Source organism: Cibotium barometz, chromosome 34 (assembly GCF_041138505.1).
Source record: "Cibotium barometz isolate CiBa-2024 chromosome 34, ASM4113850v1, whole genome shotgun sequence".
Classification (NCBI taxonomy): Eukaryota; Viridiplantae; Streptophyta; class Polypodiopsida; order Cyatheales; family Cibotiaceae; genus Cibotium; species Cibotium barometz.
The window spans coordinates 42,935,239-42,962,179 of record NC_141079.1 but is presented as its reverse complement, the minus strand read 5'-3'; the positions used below and the strand labels follow the sequence as shown (position 1 = coordinate 42,962,179).

The following is a 26,941-nucleotide window of genomic DNA, read 5'->3' as shown; positions in this document are numbered from 1 at the left end:
ACAACCCATCATTATGCTTACATGGTTAAAAAAATATAGGAGTTGGATCCCACTTGTTTTGAGTAGGCACTTGGAAATAAAAAATGGGAAGATGATGCTATGGATGAGGACATGGAAACATTGGATACAAATGCAACAACTTAGGAGTTTGTGCCTTTATCTAAGGAAAAGAAGGTAATTGGATGTAAGTGGCTGTATAAGGTTAAGATTAGCTTAGATGGATCAATGAGTAGGTATAAGGCAAGATTGGTTACCGAGAGTTATGCATAGATCTATGGCATTAACTATGAGGATACATTCAACCCAATTGCGAGAATGGTAATCGTGAGAGCTGTCATTGCTATGGCTGCAGAGTGAAGGATTGGTATTTAAATTAGATGGTTGTAGAGAATAGAAGAATATAGAAGAAAATTTAGCCATCCATCTCTGTCCTCTGTCATGCTCTCTCTTATCTATGTATGTTTGCTTACAAGAACTCAAGCTTTCCTTCTACCCAAGGGTGTAAACCCTTAAAAAATTTAGATAAGACCTCTTGTAACTAAAACCTCTCATTATTTTATGATAATTCAATAAAGTGATCTTCTTCTCTACTATTTTATGATATTTCTTGAACTTTCTTGCCTCTTGCTTGTTGAGCTCTTGTGTGTTTGCTTGCATGTATTTGAGAGACTATATATGAGACTGAGTTGTAAGTGTACGACGGCAAACGCGAAGTGGAGCTCTCCGATGCTTCTGCACATTGACAATGCTATGCTACCTATACGAGAATCCCAAGAAACCATCTTTCTTGCCTCTTGCTTGTTGAGCTCTTGTGTGTTTGCTTGCATGTATTTGAGAGACTATATATGAGACTGAGTTGTAAGGAGAGTCGAGATTCCATTGGTGTACGATGGCAAACGCGAAGTGGAGCTCTCCGATGCTTCTGCACATTGACAATGCTATGCTACCTATACGAGAATCCCAAGAAACCATCTTTCACAAGGTAAGTGGCATATCTCAATTTTGCATTTGTGAGCTAGACCACGCCATACTAGTTTCTCGGTTGAGTTGTTTATGCTCCCTGAGTGCAATTGGGCAAAGCCCCATGATATTGGGTTGTTCCCTGTCTCCTCTCCATGGTACCAAGGCTTCCCAACCCCAAAAATTTCAATGGCCACTACATGAAGATGCAGCAAAATAATCAAAAGAGTATGGTGCCATTGCACGGAGATGCAGGGAAGAAGCCAACAAGGCCAAAGTAGAATATAATCTCTAGAATGATTTAAAGCATTTTTTGAAACTAAACTCAACCTTGAGCCAACTCTACTAGGCTTCAGCCCCCCCAACTATTGGAAGCAACTACTATTGGCCAACATGATAGTTCGTCCATAAAGAAGAAGAGACTATTAGTAGTAGTAGGTAAACCAACCATCAAATGTCAAAAGGTAAAAGTGAAAATAGTCTTAGAAATGAATAATATGGTCCCTCAACAAGTGACAACTATACACTTTGAGAGGACGAGAGATACTCAAAGTCAGACAACACTATACAACATACAAATGGTGGAATCAGAGGAGGATAATGAATCCCCTTGGAATTGTGAAAAATGAGGAGAGGACGGTAGTAAAATGTAGGTTTCTAGGCGACATTTGTAGTACTAAGGATGGAGTCCATAATGTGCTCTTAGGCTTCCCAATGCTATTGGGAAGGCGCATGGCAAAATCAAGTAGAAATGGGAGAAGGATACAATCTCCATCAGACATGGAAAGAGTAGGACTAGGTTGTCAATAGTCCAAAGAGATAGACTAATAGACTAATCAAGCATAGTGTTTGACCATTGCATGTGGAAGGATTAAACTTAATGTATAGAGTACATGATAAAGAAGAAAAACAAATCCTTAAGTAGAATCTGAATCTTGTAACACTATTTATTTTGGATGTAGAGAAGATAGCAGCTCACTACACTACTCCCACATCGTAGATGAAAAATGAACAGACTATAGGCCAATTGATCGAGGGGGGACATAGTCAACAAAGAGATCTAAGAATAATAAAAAACCCACAAGAGTTGAAAGAAGTAAAACAGTCTTCCATTGAAGAGCTGAAAAAGTGGATGGAAAATGAGAAAATCAAGGAGAAATGATCCATAACCCTATCATAGTGTAGGAGGACAAGATAGTAGAAATCAACTTAGGTCCACAAAATGATCCACAGAATGTCTAAGTCAGTGCTCAAGTGGACAAGAAGTTCTGAGAAGATTTGATCATGATGCTAACAGAATACAAGGATATCCTTTCTTGGAGCTACATAGACACGAAGGATATTGACCTAAGCTACCAACATCAGATCAAATCGAAAGGACGATGTAGTTTCAATTTGACATGGATATACAAATTGAACCCTGACTATGCTAAACAGGTGAAGGAGGAGATTGAGAAAAATTGACAAGATCCTAAAGATTGGGTTTGTCTATCCTATAGAGAAGGTAACATGGATATCACCCATAATAATAGTCCCAAAGAAGAATCTAAAGATCTAAGTGTGTGTGGATTATAGAAAGCTTAATATACAATAACAATTGGAGATCCTTTTCCACTACTCTTCATGAGATTGCAAGCCATGAAAACTACTCATTTTTTTTTATCATTTTGGTAGTTATAACCAGGTTTAGTGGCACCAAAGAATAGGGAAAAGCTACCTTCATTACTCTTCATGAGATTGCAAGCCATGAAAACTACTCAATTTTTATAATTTTGGTAGTTATAACCAAGTTCAAGTGGCACCAAAGGATAGGGAAAAAGCTGCCTTCATTATAGGAATAGGAAGTGTTTTACATGTCTTGACATCTTGATTGAGGAATGCACCTACCTTCCCATGGATATCTAGGAAATATTATGAAGGTTTTTGTGGATGATTTTAGTGTATTTCAATGTATTTGGAAATAGAGCAGTGCAGCTCCACCATTTATGATTGTGCATGTAGAGATGCATAGAAACAAAACTCAAGTTAAATCTAGCAAACTACACTTTTGCAATGTATCATCACATACTCTACTAGGCCACAATGTCAAAAGATGGACTGACAATAGATCTCTAGAAGGTGCAAGTTATCCACACCATACAACTGCCAAAGAATATGAAGGAACTAGAACGGTTCCTAGGCAAAGTCAAGTAGCATACAAGGTTTCTCAAGTATTTGGATCATGTTACATATCCATTATACTACTAACTCACCAAAAATAATGTAGTGTGTGAGTGGTAAGAAGAATGTGACAAAGCACGTGGCTAGCTTAAGTGGATGTTAACTTCTACACTAGTACAGATCACCCTGGATTGGAGTAAACCATTCCATGTATTTGGATACATCTCGATGTGGTAATCGGTAGTGTTAATGTGAGAAAGCACTTGGCTAGTTATAGATCACCCCAAACTAGAATAAAACATTCCATGTATTTGGACATATCTCGACGTGGTAATAGGTAGTGTTAATGAAAAAATTAGAAGAAGCTTATCAACGAATGTACTATGCAAGCAAGATACTCTCAAATATAGAAAGAAACTATAGTATAATAGAAAAGGAAGCCCTATGGTGTATCTATTTAGTCAGCAAATTCAGACACTATTTGCTCTCAAAAGTAGAAATAAATTATAGTATAATAGAAAAGGAAGTTGTAGGGCTAACTTTATTTTGTCACCAAATTCAGACACTATCTTCTGGTTGGCAACAAATTTGTATTCCATGTGAATCCTCAGGCCTTGTTGTACTTAGTCAGTGAGCCAAATCTAATAGGCAAGCTACTAAGATGGATGATATTATTTCAAGAATTTGATTTCACATTGGTTCATACCCTAGGAAAGGAACATGAAGATTTGGACAGATTTTTTGTCCAGATTGCCAACAAGGATTTGGAGTGTCGGATCATCTAATGGATGTAGAAATATGTGTAGAACAATGAAGCATTATGAAGGAAATTGGTATTATGATGTGATGACCTTCATGTGCAAGTGTTTTCCCAAAAGACATGATAAGGGATTGATGTGATGACCTTCCTATGCAAGTGTTTTCCCAAAAGACATGATAAGCGATCGACGCCAGAAGTTAGCATTCAAAAGTACAATGTATACAATCATGGTTGATTAGCTAAAGATGGGAGTAGATCAGATACTCAAATATGTTATACTGATAAAGGCATATTATGGGATAAGTGGAGGTCACACTTTGGAGGTGAGATCACGGGAAAACAGATCATGGATGCAAGCCTATGGTGGGATAACAATGCTTAAGGATGCATGGGTTTTGATAAGCAATATGATGCATGTCAAAGGCTAGGATAACTGGTTGTAATAGATTGAATGATGATTCTTCCACTGGAAGCACTCATGAAGTGGGGACTAGACTATATCGGCAAGCAGATAGATTCTCCTATAGTGCAACCAATTGGTAATCAGTGTATCTTGGTGTGGAAAAATGGATTACTATACCAAACGGGTAGAAGCAAAGGCCCTTCGATACCATTTAGCAAGGTCAATAGCCACGTTTTTGTATGAGAATATAATAAGAAGGTTTAGCTATTCGATATCCAAGAGCAGCACCCTCTACTGGGGAGATGGGCCATGGTGGTGCCTCACAAAAAGTGAAGATGATGTCCCCATGATGCTCCTATACTTGATGAAATAGATCGTGGAGGTGAGGCCAAAGCAACAACTAATGGATTTGGCAAGTATTTGAAGGCACTTCTTAGGAGGATTTTGTAGGCGTTTGATGAAGGAGGGTGATGGGGAGCCATTGTATATTTCTAAACAGTCAACTACCCTCCTTGTGAATGAGTCCCCTTCGAGATCCCTTCAAGCATGTGGTCATTGATCATGATCTCATTGAATTGAAGGTAGCCCTAAAGCTATTGTCCATGAGATCCTAGTGATGAAGGAAAAGAGAAACTAGTAGGTTGTGTGCTTGCCACCAGGAAAGGCATGCATGGCATTACTCAGCTAGTCGTGTAAGAGGGGAGAGCTCAAGAAGCTTTGTAGACCTTGGGAGACCACCTCGCATGTGTGTTGCCATAATCTTGCTCTCAAAGCCTCCTCAATCTATGGGGTAAGGGGAGGTCAATTGAGAGGTTCCCTCTATAGAACTCTATGGAGATGGCCCTCACATGTGTGTTGCCATAATCATGCCCTCGTAGCCTCCGCAATTTATAGGGTAAGGGAGGCCAACTGAGAGGAGCCCTCTATAGAACTCTATAAAGATGGCACATACATATGGGGGACCTGACTCAATGGCATTGTCTGAACCCATCTCAGTGGTGGTGGTGAGGATCTATAAGCTCAAAAAAATCCCTCGCGACCCTATCTCTTGCCTAGGTCTAGAAAGATGCATGGGCACGATACTTGGAATCCACCTCTCCTTTTATCAAACAGATCTCTATGTAGGATTAATCTATGTGGGTTATCTCCATCTATGACACCAACCCTACACAGAGGCTATCTGGGGTCTACTCCTATAGTCTCTAAAGCAAGGCTAGAATTTTGTGAAGCATCCTCTCCTACTCCCAAAATTCAATGAGTCTATCTTGGTCTGCCCTCTATAAGAGCAAGTTGATCTCTCTAAGGCATAAGTCAAGATTTGTTTATGGCTATGATCCCTGCCTAAAGGTGAGAGTGTCCCAAATCTATGTGTTGATCTTGATTTCATGTATCAAGCTATTTAGGATATGGACACTTTGTTATCTCTCTGGTCTGACCAGGGGCCAGAGAGGACAAGGGCATGGTCAACAAATAGCATGGTACCTACCATGATAATAATCATACCCCCACTTGGCTACAAGCCCACTCATCCACATAGAACCTATCAATGGGGGAGAGAGGTTTTGAACCATGCATCCTCCTGTCTAACCTAGAAAAGGGGAGGCTCCCATGGGTGTTCCCTAAACTCTTGTATAGGTGCCATGGATCCTCTTGAGAAGAATGCGAGAAGAGAGTGAGCTTGAACTCCTTTACAAAGAAAACTTCTTCACACACATACAAAAGTAGACAAGCACACAAGAGAAGACAAGAAAACTTGTTCACACACACAAAATAGAGTAGACAAACACATAAGAGAAGAGAGAGATTATATCTTCTTCACTACTATAATGTAAAGATAAGAGGAAATACTAGAAGAAAAATTACTCTATTAGTAAACCATACAAGGTCCATAGTGTGAACCTGACTATATGAGCTGGCACTATAACTATGCCATGACTAGTAAACTAAAGTGGTTGTTATACAGCTTATAAAACCACTACCAGTATATCAACCATAATCTCACCAACCATGCCATTGGTATAAGTGCAGAGATGTCATCCTAGCATGTCATCCGTAACTGCACTAGTTGAGCTTGTTATTGATATAGCCTGTCATCCATATCTGCACTAGTTGAGCTTGTTATCTCAACACTCCCCTTGGAGCTCAACTTGATACCCTACATTCCAAGTAAGCTTCTAAACTTGTGAATGCCTTTGTAAAGATGTCAACCACCCAATCCTATGTGTTGACATAAACCAAATCCACATCACACTAGTTGAGCTTGTTATCGATATAGCATGTCATCCATATCTACACTAGTTGAGCTTATTATCTTAACACTCCCCCTAGAGCTCAACTCTATAACCTACATTCTAAGTAACCTTCTAAATGTGTGAAGCTTCTCTGTACCCCCAATGCCTTTGTAAAGATATCAGCCACCTGATTCTCCATGTTGACATATACCAAATCCACATCACCTACTATAGAACCTTCTCTCTCATAAAATGATAGTGCACCTCAATGTGTTTTGTCCTAGCATGATACACTGGTGTTACCAACCAATTTTATGTTGTCCATGTTCTCACAAAGAATGACAACTACATGATCTATGGGAGCCTATACTTAGACAGCATGTCCAAATCATACTACCTCTGTAAAAGCCAAATCCCTTGACACACTGACATAATCCAAATCCACATCACCTGCTCTAAAATCTTCTCTCACATAAAATGATGATGCACTGCAATGTGCTTTGTCCTAGCATGATACACTGGGTTACCAACCAATTGTATGTTGCACATGTTGAAATGACAATTGCCCCAATCCATGGGCTCATCAAAATCTACTAGGTAGCTTCTACCACACGTGAGCATAGCAATGCCCTTGTACTCACAGAGACTCTATACTTGACAAAGCAATTGTTGACTATGCTACTACCTCGTATGTCACCATAGTTGCACCCTTATACTCGGACTCTATACTTGATAAAGAAACCATTGGCGGTCAGCGGCTTCTACTATACTACCTCTACAACCAAGTTACCTCACATGTTTCCCTAAGTAGTAGTACCCCTTGTACTCAGACTCTATACTTGATTAAATACAATTCACCTATATACTTGACAAAGAAACCATTGGTTCCTACTTCTTGCTACTCCAGCTAATAGCAATAGTCCCAAATGAGAACATAAAGCCGGTCTCCTTTCTGAGACACTACCAGCCCAATCTTCATCTGTGTACCCATGTACATATACTTATAATATCCCTAGTCTCATAGAAAAATCCATAATGTATTGTGGAATATCTATACCTGAGTATCCTTCTAGTCGCATCTAAATGTGGCTTTCTCAAGGCCTGCATAAACTAACTCACTAATCTAATTATGGAGTAGCTCAAGTTTGTCCTTATGATAGTCATGTAAATCAAACTACCTACTTTGCACCTGTACATAGTAGGGTCTAAGAGATCATCTATATTTGTAAACAACCTTGTGTTCTGCTCCAATGGTACTAACATTGGCTTACACATTGTTATCCTATCCTTAGACAACATGTCCAAAGCATACTACCTCTGCAAAAGCTAAATCCCATGACATTCTAACATAAACTAAATCCACATCACCTACTAAAATCTTCTCTCTCATAAAATGATAGTGCACCTCAATGTGCTTTGTCCTAGCATGATACACTGGGTTACCAACCAATTGTATGTTGCCCATCTTAAAATGATAACTATCATATCCATGGGCTCATCTATATCTACTAGGTAGCTTCTACCTCACATGTCATTGTGGCAGTGTCCTCATACTCAGAGACTCTATACTTGACAAAGCACTTGTGGATACTACTACCTCATATGTCACCATAGCAGTGCACTTATACTCAGACTCTATACTTGATAAAGAAACCATCGACTGTGCTACTACCTCTATAGCTAACCTACCTCACATGTTTTCCTAAGTAGTAGCGCCCCTTGTACTCAGACTCTAAATACACTTCACCGATACTTAGTCTCTATACTTGATAAAGAAACCATAAGCTCCTGCCTCTTGCTACTCCAACTAATAGCATCACTCCCAAATGAGAACATAAAGCTATTAGTACATCTCCTCTTTGAGACACTACCAGCCTTAGCTTCATTTGTGTACCCGTGTATGTACTTGTATCCCCAGTCTGATAGAAAAGTCCATAATCTAATGTGGAATGTATGTACCAAAGTATCATATCCTATTAGTCACATCTATGTGTGGCTTTCTCGAGGCTTGCATATACTAACTCACTAATCCAACCATCAAATAGCTCAATCTTGGCCTTGTGATAGGCATCTAAATCAAACTACCTACTTTGCATCAGTACATAGTGGGGTCCAAGAAATCACATATATCTACATACAACCTTGTGTTCTGCTCCAATGGCACTAATATTAGCTTACATATTGTCATCCTATACTTAGATACCATGTCCAAGTATACTACCTTTGCAAAAGCCAAATCTCATGATGTGATCTAATCACCTCTAAATCAAGAAGTATCGTAGCTCACCCAAATCTTTCATTTTAAACTTCTCCATAAGAACCATCTTCACCTCATGAATGCCATCATCACTATCACTTGTGATAATCCAATCATCAAGAGAGATGCCACTAGCACAATCCCCATGTCAGTTTTTTTCACATAAAGTGAGAAATCAGCGTTGGATATTTGCAATCCAATGGTGAGACAAACTTATTCCCTATCTTGTCTAGGTGCATGCTTTAAGCCATACAAGGCTTTGTGTAAACTACAAACAAAATCTTGGTGTGCATGATCCTCATATCCTCCTATAAGTCACCATGTAGAAATATATTCATTACATCCATCTAATATCAAGACCATCTCTTAGTTGTATAGCACTAATTGTTCTCATAACTACCATTTGTTATATTCATCTATGCAAAGACTGTCCCATAGCAATGATTGCTCTCATGGTTTACCATCCTAGTAACCAAGCTAAATGTCTCATGTGAATGCCATATGTCTTTGCATATCCCTCTTGGCAACAACCAAACTAGCCTCGTACCTACTAACAAAACCATCAGAATTATGTTTCACTTTGTAGACACACATACATCCAAAATTCTTATTTTTATTAGGCAACAAAGGCACAAAATCCCATGTCTCGTTTAGCTTCTAACGTAGCCATCTCTTTATCTCAATGGCATCTTTCCAATGCTTACGTCCAAGTGCCTCCTGTTGGTCCACCTTATGATCAAGGTCCCGCCCCTGCAGAAGCTCCTCATCAACGTGACCTGGTCGACCTCTCCGCCTTCCTTTCCTCCCAAATCCAAATGCCCATTTAAACCTTGTTAAAAGGAAATCCAAATTTATGGAATAACCTTTGGGATTGGATGGAACAAAAGCTACAGGCTTCTATGGAGGAGGGATCTAACTCAGATTCCTCGGATGAATATGAGCCCCATCATTCTGAACTACTCCATCACCCCAACCCACAACAACCCAAAGGCACACCAACAATTCGAGTAAATGTGTTGGGCCACTACTTTGAAGGTAATGACACAAACACAACCCTGCCCATCTCCTATAATGGACATGTGGTCAAAGGCATCCTGAATGGAGGTGCTAGTGTAAGCATCCTCACAAAGAACATGCTAGGAAAATTGGGGCCAACCACACCACATTCATGATAAAACTTATGGACAGGAAATCTGCACGACCCCTAGGCATAGTGCATGACCTCAATGGTGTAAAGGTATGTGACATGACCTTCAAACTCACATTTGTGGTCATGGACTTTCGTAACGCTGCCTATGATGCCACCCTAGGCAGAACCTTCATGCAACAAACCCAACTGATCCATTACTAGGACACACATCATGTCTACCTCCATAAAGGGTCTCAAAACGCTCAAAGTTAATTTATATACCTAGCACTCACATCCCATGGCAAGAGGTCCCTTTGCCGAAGACTATGTGACCACCGCTAAGAGCAACAATCTCTTTGTTGTGATGCATGTCGTCAAGCCCTTGATTATGCACGGGTGCCATACATGGTCGCTTCTGTCAATAGTGTGACGAAGTCGACCATGACTGGCTAAAAATCCTTGCTACATGTGATACCCTCCCAAATCACAAACTCGGTATGTAATTCGTGCTCCCCAATGGGGCAAGTCCCTTCATGAACCCTACAAGGCCCTTGCCTCGCTTAACACCCTGAGTGTAAGCGTAGCTCCCCAACATGAAACGACCGCCCTTTGGGTATGGCTAGACTTTCCCTTTGGCAGAAATATGTAAAGAAAACGTGCCTTGCTATCTCCCACAGCTAGCCACAATCTTTTGCCATGGGAAACCTGGGTCTCCCTAGGCAAAACATCTCTTAAAATTGCCCATGCCAAAATTCAATTGCCTAGTGGCCAACGTATACAAATCCTTGGGTCTTTTACACAAACTGCACATATTGTCTTCTAACCCATTGGCTTGTAAGTTTTATGTGGTTTCCACAGGCAAGACAAAAGAAGCTATAAAGGCAACCATGTCTGCATGACTTCTTCACCAAGACAAGGGTGCTGAGAGCTTACATTTTTCTCCACCCAAACCAACCATAGCCAAAATAAACACTAGACCCTCTATACATAGAATCCAATCTTTTATTTAGCTAGTAAGCTCTTCACATGTGCCCGACCACTCTCACTAGTGTCCGACCACTCTTGAGTCCATACCCGATCATTTCGGCTCCCCTAAACCCCGCCCGTACCTTGTTGAGACGGTTGAGCTCTCTAGGCTCCCAATAATTCCGTTGTCGTTACTTCTCCATTAAGAGGAGTTTTCATCCTCGAAAATAAAATTCAGGAACCTCTTTCTGAGTGTGCTTACCTTTTCCCAAGTAGAACCTTCTTCTGGTCTATCCTTCCACTTGACTAAACACTCCTGTTGTATAGAGTGCCGAGTTCTTTTCTCTTGGAAATCCAAGACTTTTTTTGGTTCATGTGGTAAGGATGGGGGTTCGATAAGTTCTAATATGATCTCTTGATTGACGAGATTATCGTCATCACCCAACTTCTTTTTCAGTCTACTAACGTGAAAAACTGGATGAACTTTAGAGCTTTCTAGTAAAGCTAACTTATAAGCGACACTACCTACTTTTTAAAGTATTGTAAATGGACCACAATACCTTGGAGATAGCTTCGGACTTCTCCCCATTTTCAAAGATTCGGAGTGTGCGAAAACCTTTAAAAACACTTTATCACCTTCCTCAAAGATGATTTGCCTACGATCTTTGTCTCTGCATAATGTTTAGCACGGTCCTGTGCTCTCTTAACATTATCTTTCGTAATTTTTTTCATCTCCTAGAGATCTTGAAGAAAATATTTAACCTTTTTTATCTTTTTTTTCTCGAGTCCAATGGCCACTGGAGATCGCGGGGTTGAAAACCATACATCAACATAAATGGACTAAATCCCATTGTTGAATGTTTGGCACTATTATAAGCAAATTCCAATATGGATAAATATTCTTTCCAATTGGTTTGGTTTTTGCTTACATATGCTCGTAGCATGTCTTCCAAGATTTGGTTAACTCTCTCAGTTTGACCATCGCTTTGAGGATGATCAACCGTACTCATACTTAGCATGGTATCCAATCTCTTGAACACAGCACGCCAAAAATGACTATTAAACTTTGTATCTCTATCATTAATTATATTGGCAGGTAAGCCATATAATTGATAGATATTTTCAATGAATAGACTTGCTAACTGAGGTGTAATCACTGTCGCTTTTGTCAGAATAAACAACACATTTTTGTCAGCCTATCTACTACGACCAACCAACCTATCGTCGCCTCTGTTTGTTTCAGGTAATCCAACTATAAAGTCCATTGAGATACTCTCCCACTTGCTGTTTGGGATCTCTATTGGACTTAGTAAACCACCTACCTTTAGGAGTTCTGCTTTATTGACCTAGCACTTTTGACATTTTAAGACATAGTCCTGGACGTCCTTACTTAAGCCAGACCAATAAAATTATCTCTTAACTAGTATATATGTCTTTCGTATTCCAGGATGACTAGCACTCAGACTATCATAACATTCATATAAAATACGGCACCTAATGTCTAAGTCCGAAGGTATACATACTCTACCTTTATAAAGTAGGTAACGATTATCAATGAAAAAATTCTTCCAATGATTTCTTTCATCACTTGTAAGTGACATGTCTCCTTAAGACATCTCTCGAGAGTTACCACTAGTGGAAGTGTCTGTCTCGTTAACGGGGCTATCTTTATTTATAGTTAAGGTATCCCTCTTCTCTATGGCACTCCACACGTGGGCATAATGCGGATCATCAACGCACTTGTCCTTAAGTGATTCCAAAAAAATCACTCTTAATTTGAGTAAAACTCAACTCGTTAACCATGGGCATGGGACTCAATGAATCGGCTACCACATTGTAACGTCCTTTTCTATACCTCAATTGAAAGTCAAACTCTTGGAGCAACTATGCCCATCGAGATTTGTGCCGTTTACTCTTTTTGTCTAGATAGCCATTTGATACTCTCATGATCAAAGACTATCTCAAATCTGGCACCATATAAATAATGCCTCCACTTCTTTAAGGCATGAATTATAGCATACAACTCCCTTTTATAAGCTGAATAATTTTGTTGAGCTTTGTCTAACTTTTTACTTTCAAATGCAATAGGTTTTCCCCCTTGTAAGAGGACTTCTCCTACTGCATCATTACTAGCATCCGTCTCTACCACAAAGGGTTGATTCAGATCGACAACTTGGAGAATGGGAGTTGTAGCTATAGTTACCTTCAGTTTCTCAAAACTTCTTTGCTAGGAATCCCCCCGAATGAAGGTCTTTCCCTTTCCTTTAAGCTGATCTATCATGGGAACAGTTATCTTAGCATAATCTCGAACATACTTTCTATAGAATCCAGACAAACCAAGAAAAATTTGTAATTCTTCTAAGTTTGTGGGATGTGGCTATTTCAATATAGCTTCAACTTTCGCTGGATCCATACGAATGCCATCTTTCGAGATTATATGACCTAAGTATTGGATTTCTTTTACGAAGATTCTTTTTGGCATGAAGTGAATGCTTCCTAAGTAACTCAAATGTGTGCCATAAGTGTTCGAGATGTTCTTTTTTGGTACGACTATAGATGAGGATATCGTCTAGGAAAACCACGATAAATTTTTCTAAATAAGGTTTCAAGACACTATCCATGAGTGTCATGAATGTGGCCGAAGCATTAGTCAAACCGAAGGGCATGACTAAAAATTCATAGAGTGACCACACTTAGTTCGAAAAGCAATCTTTTGGACATCCGCTTCCCGAATTCTCACATGATGATATTTGGATCGTAAATTAATTTTCGTAAAGTACTTTGCTCCTTGGAGTTGATCAAACAACTCATTTGTTCATGGGAAAAGGGTACTTATTCTTAATCGTGATTTGTTTCAAACCACGGTAGTCTACGCATAATCACATAGACCCATCTTTTTTCTTCACCAATAGAATTTGTGAAGCCCAAGGCGAAGGCCCAAGGCGAAGTGCTTGGTCGAATGAATCCACTTTTAAGGTATTCCTTTAGTTGTCGTTCTACTTCTTGTGCTTCCCTAAAACTAAGCCAATAAGGAGGCTTACTTACTGGCTTTGAGCCAGGTATTACTTCAATTGGATGCTCAACATCGCAGACATGAGGTAATCCTTCCAGTAATTCATTTAGAAACACATCTTTAAATTGTTGTAACAATTGCTTTAAAGATTCATTAACTTTTTTATTATTAATATGCTTTGATTAAAAAGAGGACATGTAAATACTGTGCTCACTTAAACCAATTATGTTTTCACATATCAAAAAAGAAATGACATCATCAAGAATCATGTAGCACAAAAAGATGTTTTCTACTTCATTAGCTTGTACAAGGTGATTGAGTTCCATAGAGCATATAAGAGGTGAGGAGGGTACATCATGTTTACCTTGCAAGCGCACTTTCTTACCATCTACTTCAAACTCAAAAGAATTATGCAAATAACTTCTAGACAAAGATGGACCAATGTTATATAAACCACTCTATGACCTAGACTAATATATGCTCGAGTGATGTGCATAACTTGAAAATCCAAATGCATCTCATGACCTTGAATGAAAAATGGAACATCATGAACTGCTGTATCTCAAACATCTTTATCATAGCCGTTAATCAAAGAAACCACATACTTCTGGTCACTTGGGCATTCCGGCAATTTTAATTTCTTGACTAAAGTATAGTTCAAGAAATTTTGTGTGGCACTGTCATCAATCATAACTCGTACCTTGTGACCTTTAACATGACCATGCATTCGAACCAACTCATGTGGTCCAAATGTTGGCACCCACATCGATGACGTGACACAACACGCATGAGTAGAATCACCATGATAAACTTGAGCCTCTTTAAACTTACGAGAAGTCTCTAGAGGGAGGACTTGAATAGTGTGCCTTTGCTTTTCTTTACTTTGATCACGTTGATTCTTCTCATTTTCTTTTAGCTTAGGACACTGTAGTTTACTATGACTCTTTTGCAGTGAAAACATAAATTTTCTTTTTTAGCTCTTTCAAAATCTTCATGCTTCATAAATTTTTGTGGTCCTTTAGACTTCTTAGATTGTTCATTCTTTTGGTTAGGTCCCTTTCTTTTATTTTGACCTTGATGCTTGGAACCTTCGGACACACTAGATGTCCGTTGTGCATTTTGCACACGCTTTTTCTTTCCGAGAGTGTCGACAAAAATACGAGCAAATTTAATTCCTTCTTCTAAATTTTTCGACTCATTTTGCTTAACTTAATTCTTATAGTCCGAATCTAATCTGCAAATAAACCCACGAATTTTTTGAAAGCCATCCATACCTTTCAACTTGAGAATGATTTCTATTTCTCATCTCACGATTGTCCCATGCTTCCCAATTACGATCCATCTCATTCTCTCGAAGAAATTCTTTCATGAATGCACTTTCAAATTCAGCCCATGTAGTAGGCCGATTTTCGGACTCCAAGCTCATCCACCACTTGTATGCTTTACCTCCTAGAATTAAGCTCGCTTCAAGCATGCGTATCTCCTCTCGAGTTTCACGAGATCGATGCAAATCCTGCCACTTTTGTAAAAAAGTGTTGACCACATCCTTATTGTGTTCCTTCTCCTCCCCATTAAAAGTCGAAGGTTTCAAATCTTTTAGAATAGCAACAGCATCTGTAGAGCACGATGTATTGACGTTCATGTTGCTCCCTTGGGCGGAAGCCACTGGCATCCCTCCCATTGAAGCACTTATGGTGGTAGAAGCTTGCATGTTATCCTTTAACTCCTAAAGAAAGAGGAGTATCTTATCGTACTTGGCCTCAATGTCCAAAGTACGGGACTCTAGAGCCTTAAACTATTTTGTGCTGACCAAATTATCATCAAGAAGATCATCTTCGGTCATCGTGACATCAGGATCGGCCAGTGTCTTTTCTGTGTCTCGACAAACGACTAGGATCTCCACTTACGGACTCATTAGGGTTATTAGACTCCATATAAACCCTCTAAATGCGATGCAAGAGAATAAACACAACCACCAACCTCAAGTCCAAGCTCTTGGAAACCAATCGAATTGTTAGCTTGAAGTGAAATCACCGGTGTGGTATGAAAAGCTAAGAGTTGTCATGGGGCGAAACACCTCTTGATCGTCCGTAAAATGGCTCAAAATTCCACTTGAGGAAGTCACCGTGGTGGGAACAGCCCCTCTAACCTTTGTAAGGTATAAACGTTTGAATCCTTTGTAAGGTATAAACTTTTGAAGAAAACTTTGATATTCTTTTCTTTGTAAAAAAAATAAGTATGCAACGTGGCTGCACAATGCCTGCAACACAACGGCTTCCAAGAGTATCTCTGTGGTTGGCGATGCTCTCTTTTTTTCATTCTCCCCAAAGCCAGCTGGCAGTTGTTTCTCTCCAAAACCAGTGATGAGTGTGGTGGCTAGGTCGTCTGTTTAGCCACGAAGGCTACTGTGCAGTGTTTGTTGGGCCGACTTGCTGTGTACACCCCGCCTGGTTGGTGTGCCTGCCTGCCAACTGTAGCAGTCAGCCCCTCTTGAGACTGTGCTACATGGTAAGGCTGTAGCCACCACGATGATGGGTGAATTCTTCTTGGTTAAGCGCAAACAGGCTGGCGGTCTCCTCCACACTTAACCAATATCAAGGCTTCCTTGCTCCACAATTTGCAGCGTTCAGTGATTGATAACGTTCAGTGCTCTAATACCAGTGTAAAGGCAACCATGGCTGCACGACTTCTTCACCAAGTTAAGGGTACTAAGAGCTCACGTTTTGCACCACCCAACCATAGCCAAAATAAACACTAGACGCTCTATACATGGACTCCAATCTTTTATTAGCTAGTAAGCTCTTCACATGTGCACGGCCACTCTCACTAGTGTCCGACCACTCTTGAGTCCGTACTCGGTCATTTTGGCTCCCTTAAACCCTACTTGTACCTTGTCTGACGGTCAAGCTCTCTAGGCTCCCAATAATTCCGTTCTCATGACAGAAGCAATCATCCTTTTGACGGAAGCTGGGTCAAGAACACTACAAGTACAATCAACTCGGTTGACCACACAGCTACCCTCAAGCTTTCCCAGGGTAAGGTAATGATAATCCTCTCCGAGACGGGGCGTGCATCGACTCCGATCATTTACCCCCAACAAGTGCTACCACACAGGGTACTCTCACACCCCAACCATAACTGGTAAGTCTTCCACTGCCCCTGAACTACCACCAGAAATAAACCCCCCAAGAATATGGATTGGACTCCCGACCATGAACGGTCTCCAATGGTGGCAAGCCCACATCTACCCTATGGTCCTCACTCACCAATCTCATATTCTTGGAGGCATGGAAAGCTCTTGGAAAACCCACACTTACACAAGAAAACACTTACATTCAAATTCCACATGAAATGCATATAATGAGTGTTGGGTATTTCATTCATAAAATTTCTATAGGAAATAACCAGTTGGAGTGTAGATTTCATGTCATAGATGCAGGAGCACTCCAAACCAAGGATGGATTATCATTGGAAAAGAGTGGATTGATGCCACACCGCCAACTCAATTGGCGCGACCACCATGGAAATCAATTGTCCTCTTGTGTCCCCAAGAGGAAATCATCCACACCGGCACTCTCGATCGCCCTTCCCCCTCATGCCCCATCCTCATCGGCAGTCCATACCCCATGCCTCACCAAAGCCAGTCGAAAGGCCACTGTCAACACCATATCATGACAATCAATGGTGGGTGCCCAAGAATCTTCTTGCAGGCCAGGGCTTCTATGATGGCTACACAAAAATTTGGATCCCTAAACGGCCATCTCTAAAACCCAATCGCAAGAAGCCCACTAAGCCAACAAAAACCAACCCCAAGCCACACCTTCAACGTTGGCTAGTCCCTAACCACCTGCTACAAGCACAAGGCTACTATGAAGACCACACTCACCTTTGGCTACCTAAGAATGCCACCTGTGCTCATCCACCACAACAACAACCCATGAAGCTATGACAAAAGGCCCCACGGTCGTCGATTCAACAAACTCAAGCACAATAAAGCCACTAACGCTGGATACCTACCAACGTGCTCAAAGCTCAAGGCCCATGAAGGCAACACACACCTGTGGCTCCCCAAGCACAACGAAGCCACTGACGTTGGGTACCTACCAATGTGCTCAAGGCTTCCATGAAGGCAACGCACACTTGTGGCTCCCCAAGCCCCCATCAAGAGCCTATCTTCAGCGCGTCGACAACCTACACCTAGCTCAAAATCTCATCAAAAACTACGAAGCCTTGAGAACCAAGACCTCCATCACTCGACAACGATGGGTGCCCAAATGCCTCTTAGATGCCCAAGGCTTCAATGATGGCAACTCCATCATTTAGCTCCCATGGCAAAACCCTCAGCTGTTCTCGCCCAAACCACACCAACGAAGCTCGTACCTATCCAATCGACGTGGATGGTTTGGTGACCAATGGGCAAGTAAGTCCCCTCTTCCTTAACTAAACCGTACAGACTTGCCCACACCCAACCCATGGACACTCAGAAGCTCAATTTGCCCAGCCCTTTCAACCCACGGAGCCTCATACCCGACACTCCACCACGCCCCCCCACGACTTCATCACCCAACCAAGGGGCAGTGCTACAAATGGCAGAGCTTATCCAACCACTCAAAGATAAACTCAAAGGTAAGCTCACAAATCTCGCCAAATGGGCCACTCAGTACAAAACCCTCTTTAGGGGGGTGCTGACCAATAAACACACGTAAGTCCTCACCCACATGAGGACCCAAAAAAAAGAGAGTCTCTTAGTGATTATGAATATCTAGGTGATTAGGACCATGGGCATACCTTTTGCCTCACCCATACACAACACATGCAATTCTCACAGGGCTCTGTCCTATACACACACACCACACGAAGCTTTATCATCGACAACCATCAGGGTACAACTTTGGATTGGGGGGACCATGGTGGGCGCAAGCCTGGTCAATGGTACGACCCATCGCTTGGATTTTCTTAATCACCCCCGCTTCACCTGAATAATTGTGCTTCATGCCTAATCTATCCTACCCCTAACTTCTTATGCTCCACATCTCTCGATCCTCGCCACCGTCGACTACCACTCCTATCAACTTCTTATTATGCTCCACATCTCTGGATCCTTGCCATCGACTACCACTCCTATCAGCACAAGATCCCAGTTCCATGAGCTACAATGACCGAAGACGACAAAGCACTAAAAGAAAAAGAGAGAACACCGCAACCTGATAACTCAACACCCACAGGAGCCAAGATACCTATTATGGTGTCTTGACAAATATGCTAGAGCTTCATGAACATCACCATCAACATACAGCATCTCGGAGCGCAAGCAGTTCACATTGCCTCCTTGTCCCTTTGGAATTCCCCCCTCGGCACTTGCTTACTAACACCATTGTTTTAATAACCCCTCCTCACCTACCACTTGGATACTAGCCATTGAGTATTATGTGCTAGTCTACTCATTCAAGTACTCGAACTCCCCTTAAGAGGATGTCCAGCCCGCGCAAAGGCGACAAAAAAGAAAAACAACAACTAAAACAAATTAAAGAGTACGACTGGGCACATACAAGAAAGCAAATTCAAAAAAGTCCATCAGACTAGTTAGATACTTAATCGCTAGTACTCTCCTAACAACTTCTTTCCATCCTAACTCCCTCACCCCCTCTCATTTCTGGAGAGACAGGAGCACCAACCAAGTGTCACACTTCCTAGTGTGCCTCCACAACCTCTTACTACCGATCACGAGGATGCGATCGAGTTTAGGAAGGGGAGTATGTTAACCACATATTGGTTAACACATTCTTACTATAACTATGACCGCACACTTATATAATGGGCGGGCACTATATTGTCAATCCCGTCATTTGATGAGGGAAACTCTCCCAAGTATTGAGCTACGAAGGACAGACAAGAGGATCTTGGTCAGTTGACCAAACCATAGTGAAAAGCCTTGTAACTATGTTTTTGGCGCCCCGGGTCACTTACTCCCGAGCAGCCTAGTGGAAAAAGGCTTGAAACTATAAAATCTAATGTCTCTTGTTTATAACTAATCCTCGCATTTGGTGCCCCAAGTCACTTACTCCCGAGCGGCCTAGTGGAAAAAGGCTTGAAACTATAAAAGCCAATTTCTCTTGTTTGTAACTAATTCTCCCATTTGTGCAATAGAAGTGGAGTGTTCTCTCTCCCTCTCTCGTGCAACTCTAATCTAGCATGTGTAGTGTGCTTAGGATTACGGTTTGGAAGTGATTAGTGCTAATCATTTGTTCTCTCATGCTTCCCTCTTACTTCTTCTCTCCCTCTTGCTTGAGTGATTAGGCTACCAACGCGATCGTCTTCCGTGGAGATCCAACAACACGATCTTCACAAGAGAGGTTGCATCACCCATTGGATTGATCTTCAAGAGAGAGGTTGCATCACCCGTTGGATTAGAGCAACCGCCCCTCGGGGTGACAACGAGTGCAGGAGGACGACGGTGACGAGCGGCTAGGATAGAGCTCTTCAGCCTAGCTTGAGCTCGGTAGATAGGCAACTTCCCAACGACACGTTTCCTTAACATTTTCTATAGTAATAGTATATTTTATACTATTTTCACTCTGATTTGTTTGCCATCCACCTCAGCCTCTCTGGCTTCCCCTCCCTTTAGAGTGGCCTTTTCTACTTGTTTGGAATCATGTTGTTTATGTCCATGATTCTTGTTTCTATAACAGCTTATACCTCGGCCTCTTGTAGATGAAGATATGTCCTCTTCCTCTACTTGTGTATGAGTAGAAGACCTACTCGCATATTACCAGAGGATTGTTTTTCCTTCCGCATGCATCTCCTCACTAATCAAAAGGTTATAAATTCTTGAAAGTTTGAGATTTTTTTTTAATTTAGATAGATGTCCAAAAAACAAATCAATCTTTTTCAAGCCCATTTAGTGTAGCTGACACCAAGTCATTAGCAATTGGTGCTCCAACAAAGGCAAGAGCATCTGCAATTCCTCTAACCTTTAATGAGTAATCATTGATACATAGTTTAGTCCTTTACATATTATGCATCTCTTGCTCTAACTGCATTTTCTAGCCTTTATATTTATACTATACAACTGTCCAGTGCATCTTTAGGTGTCGTTACTGTTGGAAGGTTGGCGATTTGATTTATGGCTAAAAGGTGCCTTGGATTATCCCATAAGTGGAAGCATGGGAAGTTGAAGAGCCATATATAGGGTATGGTGGCACCTTGTCATAATCAGCTCACTGGGAGATGGGAGCTCGGTGGAGGGATGCTGCAGTGCCCGTTGGGGGTGTTCGTGGAGCTCGATGGTGATGCATCTCCTACGTGCATTAGTCTTCCGCTGTGCATTGTGACATGGTATCAGAGCCCGGGCGTGTGTGGTCCTGGGGGCGGCTCAGGCGTGTGTGGTCCTGGGCGACCCCCTCGCGCCTCGGTGGCTTGCGGAGCTCGAATCGAGGGAGGGTGTTGGAAGGTTGGCGATTTCGAGCATGTGATCTATGGCTAGAAGGTGCCTTGGATTATCCCATAAGTGGAAGCATGAAAAGTTGAAGAGCCATATATAGGCTAGGGTGGCACCTTGTCATAGTCATCTCCTCCGATCGATGTTTTGGGAGGCAGCTCACCGCAAGATGGGAGCCCGGTGAAGGGATGCTGCAGTGCCCATTTGGGGGTGTTCGTGGTGCTCGATGGTGATGCGTCTCCTACGTGCGTTAGTCTCCGCTGTGCATTCTGACAGCTCCTTGGGGAAACAAAAAAAGGAAGGGATAAAAGAGTGTGTTCCTCGTTGGGGAAACAAAAAAAGAAAGAGGTAAAAGAGTGTGTATTCCTCTTTTGGGGGAACAAAAAAACAAAGGGGTGAAAGAGTGTTTGTTCCTCCTTGTGGGGGTGGGGGGAGGGGGGGCAAAGTGTTCCTGGTGAGGAAACTGAGAGTAAATAACCTATTGCTGAAAGATGAATTATTTGTTTTTCTCATAGAAAAGGCTATCAATAGGTTGAAGAACAAAGGACAAAGGGGGGGGATCGTGGAGGAAGTTTGCCAATGAAATGCAAGGTATCATTAGAAGAGTGGGTAAAATGAGAGCCCTGCAGAGAAGACATGAAAGGAAACACTGGGGGGACTTATTGGAAACTTTACAAAAAAAGAGACAGAAGAGAAACTTATTGAGGGGGGAGATTGATCAATATGTAGAATGTGAGGAACATCTAAGGATAGAAGATGATAAACTAGCTAAGGAAAGAGAAAGAGGGAATAGGTGGGCTTTATTTAATAATAGCAAAAAACTAGCTGGATATTTGTTTGGGTTAACCAAAGATAGTGGGAACAAGGAATTACATGGCCAAGTTAGTAATGAGAGAGGTCAAGAACTGAGAGACATCCATCAGATTGCTTCAAAATGGGTAGTCTTCTTAGGCAACACACTAAGCCTGAAGGAGAATGTTTCAGAAGATAGATTTTAGGCAAAAATTGAGTTGTTAGATCTGGTCAAGAAAGGCATACTAAGTGATAGAGCTAGGTGGTTAGAGAGGGACATTGAGATGGATGAATGCTAGGAAGCCTTGCAAAAGTTGGGTAAAGAGAAGTCTCTTGGATGGGGTGGATTGTTAGTAGAATTCTTTATTGCATTTTGGATTCCCCTAAACGATTGGGTTTGGTACAATTGCAAAAAAGCTTTCGCCACAAGAAGAATGAACAATGACCTAAGGGAGGAAACGATCAAATTGATACCTAAACAGGTTGCATGTAGCAATTTTAATCATTGGAGAGCTATTACTCTTCTCACTATAGTATGTAAAATTCTTGCCAAAGTGATAGCATTGAGAATTAGCCCATCTCTGCAAGAGGTGATTTCCTATATATGATAACATCCTCTCAACATTAATAAGAAAGGAAATTGCCCAAAGGACTGGTTAGGAATGTGTCATTCTTCAATTGGATCTAGAAAAAGCTTATGAGACAGAGTACATTGGTCAATGCAAAAGTTACTACAAGTTTTGTTTGACCTATAGAACACCATATTTAGTACAGGTAAAAGTAATTATAGGTAACAATATCTAACAATCTACCTATGAGCGAGAAGCTAGATAAGAACAACTTCCAAGCATGGAAGTTCAGGATAACAAACTTCCTCATGGGAAAAGAATATTTGGAGTTTAATATAGGTGACGAGAAGGAGCTTGAGATTTTGGAAGAATAAAATCCCACTTCATAACATGCCTTTAAGGCATGACATGAGAGGGCTATCAAGGTCATATATTGGCTCTTTATTAGTTTACGCACATAGGAGACGCATCACCATCGAGCACCACGAACACCTCCAACGAGCACTACAGCTTCCCTTCACGGAGCTCCCATCTCCCGGTGAGCTGCCTCCCAAAACACCGACCGGAGGAGATGACTATGACAAGGTGCCACTCTAGCCTATATATGGCTCTTTAACTTCCCATGCTTCCACTTATGGGATAATCCAAGGCACCTTCTATCCATAGATCACACGCTCGAAATCGCCAACCTTCCAACAACAAGAGCAACACACAATCTTTCACCCTTTTCTTTTTCTATTTATGTTTCCCTAAAGAGGAATACACACTCGTTCACTCCTTAAAGAAATTAGGGGGAGGGGTAGGCTAGAATAGAATCAGTGTGCTAGGAGGACAAGGGTGTAACCTTAACCACCTAGCTATTGTCCCCACTCCCAAGAAAAGGATTTACCAAGAAAATGTAGAGGGAATGGGAAGGAAGCTTCTAGACATAACTCAAGTAGGCCCATATATTCACCTAGTGCACGAGGTTCATAAATGTGCTCATTGACATTCAAGGAGAGGGGAAGGAAGGACGTGAGGGCCTTGGAAGCACACGTGGAAATCTGTAATTTTGGCATTCAAGGAGGGGACCTGCCATGCACACATGGAAATCTCAAATTGGAGGAGGGGGGAGGGGGAGGGAGTGGCGGCGGCGGCGGCGGCGGCGGCGGGGGAGGGAGCGGAGCTTGCCTAAATCACAAGAGGAATGGAGCAACACGCCGCTCGTTCGGTGAGGCATTTTGGGTGGCGGGAGGAGACGCCGCCGTCAACGGCGGCTGTGTGTTTACTCTATTATTAAAGGTAAGACTAAGGTTCCTTGCATGGTAAGGTGGGACAAGACGCAATTAGTGCGTGGAGGTGACTAGTCACTTCTTGTTTTAAAAGCGACCCTCCATGAGTTCTATAGTCAATCGCGTTCTTATAGAAAAATAAGCCTTTCTCCTACATAGATGTTGATTATCTCCTCCGAGAGGTCCTCGGTTCAAAACCCCCCCTTGGTGCTTCCTAGTCGGCATCACTTACAAATGGATAAATAAGCACTTACGAGTAACAGTTCACGGGACGGTGAAATTTCGTAACTATGGGAGGATCTTGGGCCAAAGGCCAGTTGAAAAAAAAAACTAGCTTTGTAAGCCAAAATGAAAGCTAGCTTTCTCATGAAACTTAATTTATACATTTCAAATGGCTAGAATTGATGATGGAGACTTGCAATTATTGCACAACATGTCAAGTGGACTTAGTCCTTTTGCACAATAAATGGAAGGCAATCTTGTCAATGATACATCTTCGAGGTGGGTAGCTAAGACTTTATTGAACACACTTTTCTAGAGATCTCCCTATTGGGGATGGGCTACCTTGCCTTTCATTAAAAAAATTAAAAATACAAATACAAATGTATGTAAAACATCATTTTTAGTGTATTTGTTTCATGTTTATTTGAAACTCTTGCCCATGAAAATGTTTAAAATAGCCCAAAACATGGTGAAAAATCAAGCTTGCTCGAATGTGATGGTGTTATTGAAGATCATGGAGATTGCCCATGGGGGATATGGCCCATCCTTAGAATATAAGCAAATGCATAGAGTTGCCCATCTTCTTTCTATGGCCATGCCACACAATACTCACTCTAATCTTCTACAAAGAGTGATGCCATCTCCAATGGGCACCATGTTGATTTCTATGCGAGGGTCGGCTGCAAGGGCCTTGTTGAGCTCAAGCACAAAGGGCTTGTAGTATTTGACATACTTGGGAAATGGTGTGTCATCCGGGGCAGCCACAGAGCCATTCCATAAGGTGTTGTCATAGCCAATCAAACCACCCACCTTCACCAGCTTGATTATCCTCTCATGGTAATTCAAGTAATTGTCCTTGTCAGCATCCACAAACACGAAATCGAAGAAGCCAATGTTTTTCTCCTGCATTTCGAGCATCCATCGACATAGATTAGTTTGGATGGTGGGGGGCTAAACTCTCAAGTGAAAATGATATCAAATTTGGGTTAGATAAGAGTTAATGCGGTCAATTAGAACCAAGATTTGCATGGTGGGTGGGCAATGAAGACAAATTTGGGTGGGTTAGAGTTAATATGGTCAATTGGAGCAAAGACAAGATTTGGATGATGGGTGCTCCTAAACTCCCAAAGTAAGATGAAGTCAAATTTGGGAAAATTAGAGTTATTGTGGTCAATTAGAACCAAGATTTGGATGGTGGGTGGGACTAGACTCCCAAAAGTCAAATTAGGGTCAATTAAAGTTGATGTGGTCAATTAATGGTTGAAGTTAATGTGGTCGATTAATGATTAGAGTTAATGTGGTCAATTAGAACCATGTATGAATATAATCCAACTAGAGATGGTGGTGAAGCAAAAGGGTGATTTGGGTTGCTTACATCTTGCATCAACTCTTCAAGCAATGTAATACCCTTTCCTTCTCTGAAATCTATCTTATGGTGTACTCCAGCTTTCTTCATGAAGGGAACACCAAGCTCATAGTTTTGCCTATGGATATCCATGGCAATAATCTGCAAAATAATAACAAAATCATTTCATTGTTTTTTGAGAGAGAGGGGTGGTTAATCTGAACATTAAGGTAAAGATTAAAGGGGGGGAAAAATCAAAGGGGTTTACAAATAGAGGGGTGGTTAATCTGAACACTAAGGTAAGATTAAAGGGGAAGAAAAAATCAAAGGGATTTTTACACAGACAAAAAAGGATCACCTTTCCATCTTCTGGTAAAGCAAGTGCTGTGCTTAGGAGAGAGTAGCCAGTGTAAACACCAAGCTCAATGGTGTTCTTGGCATTGATAAGCTTCACGAGTAGCATTAGAAATTGGCCTTCATCAGCTGAGGTGGTCATCAAATTCCTGTTCTTTCACAAATTGGAGCTTAATTAGGCCAATTAATGAAACTCTGCAGAACCTGGGGCTGATCAAGGCACTTGAATGAGTTTTAACAAGAGTTTAAAGAGGGCTAACCAAGGGTGATTAGCAGTCATCTCTCTCAGCTCTCGGAGAGGGGCAGGCTCACGAGGGTAGACACTGGTCTCGAGAATGTACTGCACATGAGATCAGAGCGGGGGAAGGTTAAGCGAAACCAAAATTAATATTAATCTCGTATTAGCATGTAAAATGTGTGTGGGAAGCACACACACATACTTGGAACAAAGCATCGCTCTGCAGAAGGCTTTTGTGGCCAACACCCAGGTGCCTTCCTTTCTTCTTGTCCTGCTGCTCTGTCTCTGCTTGTCTCTCAGCAGTTGCGGCCATGATGTATGCCTGTCAAGCTGCACGCACTGGCGATGGCAAGGAGGAGGTCCTCAGAGGTTAAGTTAACCTAGTTAATTAGAGCAGATGCTTGAAGCGTAAGGGAGCGGGGCCTTGTTATATGGCTTTTTTGAAGGTGCCCACACAGACAGGACCGTCGCACCTACCCCAAAAGAGTGTGATTTCACAAACCAAACATGGGCAGGTGAGTTGGTGTGAGGACCGCCTAGTGGAGAGCGAAGTGTCAACCTTTCACACTGGGGCAAGGGGGTGGGTGAGTGGGTGGCTTGGTGGGGTGTGTTTCACCACCTAATAATGGGCAAGAAGCCATTAAGAAGCAAGTTACTCTCTCTCCTACATCACTTGCACTTGTCCTACACACCCTCACTTACTACTACCACCAGTGTGGTTGAACACACCACTCCTCAGTTGATTTGGTAGGATATCCCTTGTCACCTATGTATTAGTTCATGGAAGCATGTCAATAAGGTACCATCCAATACACAACTCTTAGGTATATATG

At 41.6% G+C, this 26,941-nt stretch overlaps 1 protein-coding gene across 1 annotated transcript; it reads right to left on the bottom strand.

Moving 5' to 3' along the window:
• Positions 1 to 24,654: 24,654 nt before the first annotated feature.
• On the bottom strand, positions 24,655 to 26,529 carry LOC147619048 (caffeoyl-CoA O-methyltransferase 5-like). Its single transcript, XM_086774266.1, has 5 exons — positions 26,311 to 26,529; positions 26,131 to 26,210; positions 25,875 to 26,019; positions 25,547 to 25,678; positions 24,655 to 25,074 (listed from the first exon to the last, which is right to left on the bottom strand). Exons 1-5 carry the CDS (start codon positions 26,419 to 26,421, stop codon positions 24,781 to 24,783), a joined length of 762 nt encoding a protein of 253 aa, XP_086630392.1. The 5' UTR covers positions 26,422 to 26,529; the 3' UTR covers positions 24,655 to 24,780.
• Between the last annotated feature and the right edge of the window lie 412 nt (positions 26,530 to 26,941).